Source organism: Montipora foliosa, chromosome 4, assembly GCF_036669935.1.
Source record: "Montipora foliosa isolate CH-2021 chromosome 4, ASM3666993v2, whole genome shotgun sequence".
Lineage (NCBI taxonomy): Eukaryota > Metazoa > Cnidaria > Anthozoa > Scleractinia > Acroporidae > Montipora > Montipora foliosa.
This window is the reverse complement of record NC_090872.1, coordinates 40,409,600-40,420,135: the sequence shown is the minus strand read 5'-3', so window position 1 is coordinate 40,420,135 and position 10,536 is coordinate 40,409,600. Positions and strand designations below refer to the sequence as shown.

At 38.0% G+C, this 10,536-nt stretch overlaps 1 protein-coding gene across 2 annotated transcripts in view; it reads right to left on the bottom strand.

The window, feature by feature from the left end:
- Window positions 1-575: 575 nt before the first annotated feature.
- LOC138000801 (sodium- and chloride-dependent GABA transporter 1-like) overlaps window positions 576-10,536 on the bottom strand; it is a 34,540-nt gene continuing 24,579 nt past the window's right edge. For both annotated transcript variants that reach the window (XM_068847452.1, XM_068847451.1), the window contains exons 5-8: window positions 8,848-9,087; window positions 4,064-4,425; window positions 3,081-3,246; window positions 576-1,960 (exon numbers count right to left, since the gene is read on the bottom strand). In XM_068847452.1, coding sequence (XP_068703553.1) covers window positions 1,697-1,960; window positions 3,081-3,246; window positions 4,064-4,425; window positions 8,848-9,087 — 1,032 coding nt within the window. In that variant the 3' untranslated portion in view covers window positions 576-1,696. The remainder of the gene's footprint in view (window positions 1,961-3,080; window positions 3,247-4,063; window positions 4,426-8,847; window positions 9,088-10,536) is intronic.

The window sequence follows — 10,536 nt, the reverse complement described above, 5'->3', positions numbered from 1 at the left end:
GGAAGGTGTTGTTTCCGCTTCATAATTCCTCTTCTTGTTAGTCTGATCTGATGCCAGGTCAAAACATTGTTTACGTTTGCACCAGAAAAAGACAAGCCAAAAGACAGATGAAGAAAATAAAAAAGTTTTTATACATAACTCTGAATCGAATTCTCATCGAAAGATTAATGACAATCGAACTTAAAAACACGAACATTTCTGTACATGTACATGTTCATTGCCGTGACTTTAACATCTTGAGTTCCCACGGCTTGCTCTCGTCTGACCTTGTAGCTCAGTCGGTAGAGCAGTGGGTTCAATTCCCACCCTGGTCAGAGTTTTTCTCTGTCCTTGTGTGGGCCCATTTCCATTAGTAGGGCTAACGCTCACATGGTTCACATGGTTCATATGGGTTACAAAACTAGCACTTCTCAGTACACTCTAATCAGTTAAGTCTGTTGAAATATAAAGTGCTACACGGCCAACGTTTGTAAAAACGTAACCCTTCCATTAAGTGTGAGGTGCCTTTGAGGGCTTTTGAGCAGCAGGATTACTCCAGGCAGAGTTCTAGCTAAAATCAGGATAAATATAGCAGCTACATGATCGGACTAAGAAGTCCTGTTTCCATGTTTTATTACCAACGTTTATCTACTCTACACATTACATAAAATGAAATGATTCCAATTCTCATGCTCTTTGACAAAATAATACGTTGCCCCAATTAAAATACCTAAATGGTAAAATGACCAAATTATTTTATTATGCAAGCTTAAGGTTAACGTTAGCAAATAACTAAGTCTTAGTCATAGTCTTTGAAACTTAAATACTCAAATGACCTTTCACTACAATAATTATTGTAAATATAATTTGTTGGAAAAAAAAAGAACCTTATAGTTAAGTGAGATTTGTCCTATTAATGAAGCTATGCACATTAAGACATGGAACTTTTCAAGAGCTGTTGTTCTTAGAAAGGAAGTACAGGTATATATTGGAAAATCAGTTATTTTGAATGCCAGTTACTTGTCAAACAATGAAGAATGTTGCCTTGGTTCAACTCTCCAAGGGCATGTAACCTAGCTTAACCTGTATCTCGTATACTTAGTTGTAAGAGCTACTGTACATTTTTGTTTTAAAAGCCTTTTCTAAAGTTTGCAATTTTCTTTTTCTTTCCCTGAGAAAAATGGGCAAATTCTTTAGTACAGAAATAATGACGAAGACTAAATTCTTGGAAAAATCCCTTCTGCCCTTTTTTCTTTTCTTAACAAAAGCACGTCATTGTGCAAATACCGAAAATTGATTTATTATCAATTTTGATCTTTTCCAGTTGACACAACTTCGTTTCAAATTCCGATTTCCACTCATGTTCTGTGGTCACACATTGTACTAAATTTGATTGATGTCAGCAGCTAAGCAATGGCATGTGTGGCATAAGCATGCATACACTGAGTGGGAAACACTTGCAAGCCTCCTTAAATCATGTACAATTGCAGCATATTAATTTAATATTGCTTACTACAAAACCATTCCTTTGTGCAATGGTTAATCAATTTGCAACATTGCTAATGCAATGAAATAGGACCAAAAAAATTTACTTCTCATACCTTTTCTGTTGTCCTAGCTTGTGAAATTCAACAATTTGGTCATGAAATTACTTTACAGAACCCCCATGAAAATTGGTTTCTTTGTGAAAACTAAGCATACAGCATCTCTCTATACTTCAGATATGTCCCCCTTCAACTGCATAATTTCTCATTCCATTATGTGAAGTTCCTTCCTTCTTTGGGTCAGGCAGGTAATTGTTTAATCCAGTAAAGAAGGTTTTGTGGAAACTTGCACGCCAGTTCTTGGGCCAGTCCTTGATAAGCCATATCAAAATGGGCAAAGTGGAGGCAAGGACAATCACCACAATAATAAAAACTGCCCAGCCGGGGTACTCAGTAGCTTGAGTCCACGTCTCCGAACCTTTGCCAGCAAATGGATCCTGAAGGAAAAACATAGCATTCTATGCCATCAGGATTTAAGCTATAGGGAGGACATAAGGACGAACAGTACGTCACTTGACAGGGATACCTTAAGTTAGCAATTTTCGTTGCCCTAAAGGTCAGCTAGCATTTTGGAGAAGCAAATAGTTTGCTGGAAACATTGTTTAACTTTGGATGTAATTCCTGAAGAAATAGACTTCGCAATTAACAAAAACTTTAATTTGTCAACAGCGAATGAAACATTCCACAATCGAATGAGAACAGTAGAATTGCAATAAATTATAACAAAAGCAAACTTACAGCCAAAGAAAACGACAACGCTTAACAGGAAATCCGTAAGGCGAGAAATAGATAAACAAGGCCTTGCAATCGCTTGGGGCGTTAGAAACACAAACATGGCTGAGTCCCAGCAGTCCCCAGTCAACAGGCCCTTTGGACTGGTAGCGGCCAGTAGTGCACTCTGAAATCACTGAAAATTTCACGCACTTCAATTTGAAGCTTCGAAATTAGAACAGATAAAATCTTTCCAATGCAAGAAATTTCAATTTCCACCTAAGACTTTTAGATGGTGGTCAAAAGCCCCTAATTCATGGCTAAAATATGTTGTCTTTGATTTTCTATTAGCACTTAGGTGGAATAAGAAAGATCTCGTTTTAGCAGAAAACGTTTGACACTGTCACTCAAGACAATAATATTGTAATGCAATACTATGCTCAAGTGATCAAAATCAATTCAAGCTGATCCTCAGGTGCACTTCATTGCTACACCTATTTCACTGTATGCTTTGTGGTTTACAAACAGTCCATGATTTATCCCATTCATTTTTTGGATACAAATTTTTACTGCTGGCAAATTGCCTTTGTCGTGAGCAATTTGTAAGTTACCACTGCAGTCAATTCATATGTTGCGTGATGTCGCACTTGTGGACCACAGTAGAATGGTTCTATACAAATTTTGTGATAACGTCAGCATGGTAGGGTGGCCACAGAGAGTCTAAAGAGGTCATGCCGTGTTGAGTTCATCGTGTTTAACCTTGTCTTGTTTTTGACCTAAGGTCCTTCTACTCTGTACATGGACCATCATGACTTAATGTTCTCAATGCCACATACATGCACATACCTGTATACATCCAACAAATTGAGAATAGGTTGGTGGACTCTGGCTTTGTTGAACAATCAGAGCAATTAGAACAATGAACAAAGCCAATGGAGAGATGTATTTCCAGCAGATCATCCAGCCAATCCATGGTCGCTTTCCAGTCATGAATTCAATGTCATCTGCAAACCTGTTGATTTTGTATACATGAAGTATCACCAGTCAGGCTGTTTTTAAGTTGCTATAAGTAACAGAGTTTTAACTTGTAAGTCAACATAATACTTATTCGTTTAAGAGCAAAAAATCTAAATATAAGCTCAAACCAAAACATACAATCTGACAAAATGAACGGTACAAGAAAGAAAACAAAGAAGTATTGTACCAAATCAAATGTGTTTACAGTGGTGATGTGATATAAAAAATTTGTATCACTTGTCAAAATGAGACTTACTGTAAGAAATTTTTTAAAGTGTTGGTATAGAACAAGCCAAAAATGTAGGGAAAAATGTTTTCAGTGGACTAATATGGACATTATTGATCTCCTAGATAGGTGTCCTTATATATTTTAGAGACACTGGCATTTACTGGTAATCTAAAATCTTCACAATGACCAGTGGGTTCAACTTCTCTCAACTTCTCAATAAATGCACCATGGTTTCATGGAAGCAAAGCAACAAGATGACATTCTAATCTTCAAGTAAATTGCAAAATTGTGTTTAAAAAAACTTATAGGAACTTGAACTGCTGAGTTAATTGGACCATACAGTCTAGTAAGTGTCTTTGAGACAAGTTATATGGTTTTTCAGATTTCCTGAACTTGGCCAGCGCTATACTTGGTTACAAAATCTTAAAAATTCCAGCTGCATACAAGTAGTTTCAACACGACATAGTGATAAACTGTATGTGCAAGAGGACCAATTAACTGTATGGGATGGAGAGGAATGAATGTACAGATTCACACAGATATGACCGTTTCACTTGCACTTTTTAAGACAAAAATAGAGTACCTGTCATTGCCATAAACCCATGCTACTCCAATGCACTGGAACAAGGCAATAACCAGCAAAGGAATGGTAACAGAGTAATCGTCAAACATTTGAAAAACGTAATATCCAGGACCAGACACAATGGCTAAGCCAAACAAAAACAGGACGACTGCGACAAGCAATGTAACCAATTCTTTCCTCATGTTGGGTAAGATCTTGAGATCAATTATGGGACCAATGGCAGCCTCAAGGGTTCCAAACTCACTGTCAATTCCAAGAAGAATCAACATGAGGAAGAAGAGAATAGCCCAGAGTGGTGATACATCCATGAGCAAAAGAGCATCAGAAAACGTCATGAATGCGAGGCCAGGCCCACTTCCAACCTGTTAGGCACAAAAACAAAATAATAATAATTATTATAAGGCTTTAGCACAAAATGTGTGAAAAATTACACTGTAAGTTGTTGTTGAGGGAAGGAAAATCTTCAATATAAGAATGAAATTTAAAATATTTTGTCACCTTTTGGTGTACTCAAGGTGGAATTTCATTGAAAGCATCAGCCACTTGTGCTTTATTTTGTCACAAAAGCTCAATTCACCATTTTTGGTTGGAGCCAAGCAAAGGGCAATGATGAACATGAAATTCTCTTTGAATTGACTTCTGTTAATTACTGCCATTTTTCTACCTGAGGTTACAGGTGTCAAACGGTATCTTGGTGTGCTTACATACTCTTAGTGACATACTTCAGGAATAGCACTTCTGAAATGCATTTTTCATCTCATTTCAACAAGAGCAAGTGAGGCTTACTTGATTTGTTCTTACCGTGCTACATGTAGCTTTGGTATGATTTTCCCTCCCACTTTTTTTCATTGCCTGACTCTCCCCCTTGTCAGGGTCATCCCCTAAAGCCTTACTCTTCTTTTTTATAAAAAAAACGGAGGTCATTTTAAAACATCTGAAGTTTTGGCATGTCTAATTTACAGAGCCCATGGAACCCACGGAACCTACCTAGGGGGTATTGGGTGAAGTTTCATAAGTGATTAAATCCACATTCTGTTAATAGCATGAACCGCATAAAAGGCTACAGTATTTACCCGTGTCTAAGTTGATCCTGTGTATAAGTCGACCCCACCCCCCCATTTTTGATGGCCAAAAAAGCAGTTTATTAATTTCTTTGTTAAAGTGGTACTATGATAAAAAAAAGTATTTCCTTTTTTTCTTCAGATTTTGAAAGCATGTTTGCTTAACACCTAACTGGCAAAATTTTGAGCTTTGAGTTTTATCCAAAGGCTGTTTATTTTGAGTGGAAGTTTTGGATTTCATGGTCCGCCATTACTCATGTTCAAAATATTTCAGCGTGTAAACACAATTTATTATAATTATATGCAAAACACGGGTTTAAAAGTCTGAAAGCCCGAGATTCCCGTGCTGCATATTAATTCAGCCGCGTACATACGCATTGTATTCTTAAACTACTGAGTCTTTGACGTCATTTTCTCCTCGACCCAGCTCTCTCAAGATTTTAAAGTTAGTAATGGCAAAAGTAATGGTGGACCAATAAATGAGAAAATTCCAGTTAAAATAAACAAGTGTCTTTTTAAAACTTGGGTCAGTTAGTGTTTAGTTAACATAGTTTTGAAATCCAAAGGTAGTCCTACCACTTTAAATGTTCATGGGATACTAATCTTGTATTCTTCGATTTCTGGAACTGTGGATACACAAAAAAATCAGGGCCTCAAGCGCTTAATAGTTTTGTTCTTCAGCAGTTGTTGTATATGCGGGCATTTTGTCCTTAAGTTTTAAAAAAGTTCTCAGAAAATCAAACATGTAAACCACAAACTAACCTGTTTTGCTGTTCAGGGATAAAGGGCTTTGGAGGATAAGCACAACATCACAGAAGCTGGAGTCGATATTTGAAAATGACTTCAAAAACGATGCGAAATGTGCAAGGTTTAATTGGTCCTTGATTTATAATATATCACATGACAAACAAAACAAAAAACTCGTAAAGCAAACACTACGAAGTTTGCAAAAGCATTTCAATCAGACAGGTTTGTACACAGAATAAAAAGCAATCATTACCAACCAGCATTTTCAGGCAATGTAAGTGACGATGCTTGCACGTAAAACACAAGGTATTGTGCCAGGTTACTAAGCAGTTGAATGATTGTGTTTTATTTGAAGAAACAGAAATGCCTTTTTGAGCTTTCCGCCTAAGGTGTCTATTTCATATTTGTGCTAGTGAGTATCTTCAACATTTAGAGTTGAACAAATCCTTCTTCATTTCAACTGGAATTGCTTACATTCATTTTGAAGTCTTTTGCCACCAGATGAAAAGCCAACCTTTTCTACTGCATTCGTTATGCCCAACACAACACTAGTATGTTTTTTGAATAAATTATTTAGCTGGAACTTGGCTCTAAATCTTTGACCCATGTATAAGTAGAGGGCCGTTTTTGGAGCTTCTTTTAAGACCATAAAAGGTCGACTTATACATGGCTAAATACAGTATTAAAGTACAAGGTGGGTTCTTGAGTGACATTACTAACAAGACATTGTTATGGCTGCTTTGACTTTACATTTACTTGTACATGCACACTTAAATGTGTGTGTGTGTATGTTTGGGATGGGCGAGTCTTTTTATTGTAGCCACGCACTTTAGTAACCAGTCGTTTCGCCTACTGTCTGTTCGCCTACGTATGTCGGTTCGCCTACGTCCAATATGTCAGTTCGCCTACGATTCATATGTAAGCTTTAAAACTGAATTGTTTAAAAGTGCTTGTTGAACCTCACAGAAAAAAACTGTGACGGCTAGCTGAAGCGTTATTTCTGTAAACTTGTGTCTTTAGTGGGGTCCTTGAGCGGCCTATACCAAAGAAAGTGAGACTTTTCATTAACATATCAATAAAGGATACGTTAAAAATTTAGCTCGTTCCCACTCTACTGGGGGGTTCAATGTTTGTATCGATGTTGCGATCATGAACTTTATATCGCCTCCACGCGATCCGCAAACTTAGATGCAAAAAATTATATCTGACTGCTAGCTAAGGCGTTATTTCCATAGACTTGTGTCTTGAGCGGGGTCCTTTAGTGGCCTATACTAGAGAAAGGGAGACTTTTCATTAACATATCAATAAAGGATAACGTACGTAAGAAATTAGCTCGTTCTCACTTTACTGGGCGGTTCAATCAGACCTCTCAACCTCAAAACACCGAAAATCTGGAGACTGATGTCAAAAAATCTGGAGATTTCAGTAAAAATCTGGAGATTGATCGACCTGCAGACACAACCAAGTAAACACAGGTTCTTAATAAGAGAAAGTGTTTTTTTCCTGCTTATATTTTTTTAAAAACATGCGTGGACCTTAACAACACAGGAATAAACTTTATTTTCACAGCTTCAATACTCACAGCTTAAGTCCAGCCAGTGTGTGAGCACTGAGCTGATCTCATTGCTCAGGCTCCAATTGTTCGAAGAGTGGATAGCACTATCCACTGGATAACTCAATTGCTTTTGCTAGTGTTTATTCGGTGGATAGCGTTATCCACCTTTTGAAAAACCGAGGCCAGCATTATATGCAGTAGCTGCCTTTTAAGAACTATCCAATAGTTCATCAGGTTCGACAGCAATTTCCACCATTTTGAAAACGTGATCAAAATGCGAGAGACTGGTTATGATGACCTAATTTCAAAAAGGTGTTCTATATATGGTGATGAACGGCAGTCTGTCATGGACTGTAGACGGATGGAGAATTGAACAGCTTCGTTTGTTAAAGTTAACTATAAATTTGCACAGAATTGACGCAAGAAACTCACCTAAGCAAGCCAAAAATGAAATGCTACAAAAACATTTCTTCTTTCAGCTTGCGCCTCTATTTATCGTGAGATTTGTCTGTCTCGTCGTGAGACCGTGAGATTGAACTGAAAACCGTGAGTCTCACGACAAAATCGTGAGACTTGAGAGGTCTGTTCAATGTTTGTATCAATGTTGCGATTTGTTCTCAATATCATGAACTTTATGAATTAGTGTTGGTTTTTTAGTTTGTGCGCTTTCACGCGATACGCAAACGTAGCTAGATGAAAAAAAAGTTAAGGCATTGTGTAGGCTTGTCACTTGAGGTGAGATTTTTTTTTAGTGTAACGGTTGAGATTTTGCCGACACGAGCGGCACGAATGGTCTATCCACACGACCGGTTAGTCAAATCTTTCGTTTTTATTTATTTTCATTTCTATGTTGTTTCAAGGTGGTCAACTGTTTTACAAAATGATAGTCATGGTACAGAATTTAAGACGTAGGCGAACTGACATATTGGACGTAGGCGAAATGACCCGTAGGCGAAACAACCGTAATTCCACACTTTTATCGGTATATTTATTGGGTAAGCCCCCAGCAAGATTATGATGAGCCAATGCAGATGATGGAATCTGTCTCTGTTTTGTCTCTGTTCGATTGAAAGTTTTCACTCACGAACCATGCAGTTTGACCAGGAAACTAATTTGTTGTGCAGGCTTCATTCAGTTCTTTGCAGTAAAAACATGTCTTGAATAGTTAGCTTCAAACCATGTCAGACTTTCTCTCATTTCGGCGATTTTAGACGAAGTTCTGAGAATACAACTGGATTATCTATTGGTAGCCTGACTATTACCCAGGATCCACGCTTTTAAAACAAGTGACCATTTTGACCGTGCTATGACTTTTGTATTCAGCAATTTTGAGGTGGTTCCGTAGGTTCCGTGGGTTCCATGAATTAGACGTTTAATACAAAAACATTTACATGAAACTATCCAATAAACAGCAGAAATACCTTAGTGACTGGAATGCCTGTCACCGACTCCCGATAACCAAGGATAGAAAACACAACAATACCAGCAAAGATTGATGTACCACAGTTGACAAATACCACAGTATAAGCATCTCTCATGACTTGGTTATGGAGTGGCATGTAACTAGCAAATGCAATCAGTGCACCAAAACCCAAACTGAGAGTGAAGAACATTTGAGTGGCAGCATCTTTCCAGATATTGGCATTTTTCAAAAGTTTCCACTGAAATGAAATAATGGTGGTTAGACAGCTACAGAGCTACGTGTAAGTTCTCACAGGAATTGTGTTAATGCAGAAATCGTGCATTTTTGACAAAAGGGGGGTTCCAGGATTCCAGTAGGAGAATGGAAACCACTACAACATCCAGGTGGATTGCATGCCTTTCTGCCATTTTGATTTCTCACTCCATTGAAATGGGGCAGGTGTGGCCGGACAAAAGCTAAAGGAACGTTTTTATAGTATGGCATCAAACCATGGAAAGAGGGAAAGACATGCCTAGTTTTTGGACAAATGGTTCACAGTGGCTGCAAATGAGAGTTGCCAGAGTTGGCAATGATTTGCAAGGATTGTTCAAAGGTCAGAAAGAAAAACGTGTTTACTTCTGGATCCAAAACTGTCCAAAGAGCAGTGCCATCACAGGAAATAGTACAGCCTTATCAACGACACTGCTCTGCCTATCTTTGATTGCCTATACCAAGAACTGTAGCTATATGATATGTTAAGTTCAAGTTGTGAGACAAAAACAACAATAATGAAGACAAGGTACATTGAGGTCAACTTCTTCTTTAGGAGGGCCTTGAAAATATCGGAACCCAATTAATTGACAAGACATGTGGGTCCCAGGACCCAAAATGAAAAATCCAAAAGTCAACCCTGCCTGAATAAGGAAGACATTTGCTTAGGTTATTAACATCCAAAGCTATTAACAAACAGGTAAAAAACTCAAGAATGTATTGTGTGGTACCAGCAAATATCCAGACCCCCACTAAATTCTGGAGTGGTTACATGTATGTGATGCTCAAAGTCATGAGCCTGAATGTGCCACTTACTGACTTTTGTGGGTCATTGTGATGCTTCAGTCTTCCAAGCTGCATTTTTCCTACCATGCTTCAGCTTTAAACAACTTTTCTCTTTCAGAAAAGCTCTTTGGAAGCAAACTAACCTCAATGAAATATGAGGACCTCTTTGTGAAGCCTCTTAAAACAAAATTTAGCTGCTATTGTTCATTAAGACTCTCCACAGAGATTTCCCAAGCTACATTTGGTCTCTGCAAGACGAGCTTAACTTTCATCACTTAAGAGAAGACAAGGGAATGTTCGTGATTAAAAATATTTAATTGGGCATTACAGGAACGGAACGGAACGGAATATACCGGAATAAACCGGAATATGCCGGAATGAGGCGGAATGACACTGGAATGAGACGGAATGAACAAGAATGGTACCGGAATATACCGAAACGAGCCGGAATGACACCGGAATGAGGCGGAATGACACACAAATAAAGCGGCACATACCGGAATAAACCAGAATGTGCCGGAACAAGGCGGAATGACAACAGAATAAGGCAGAATAAACCACAGAAGGACACCAGAATCAAGCTGATTAGGGTGGACCAGAATGACAAGGAACAAAAAATGATTCATTCTGTGAATGAATAAATGTTGCAGAA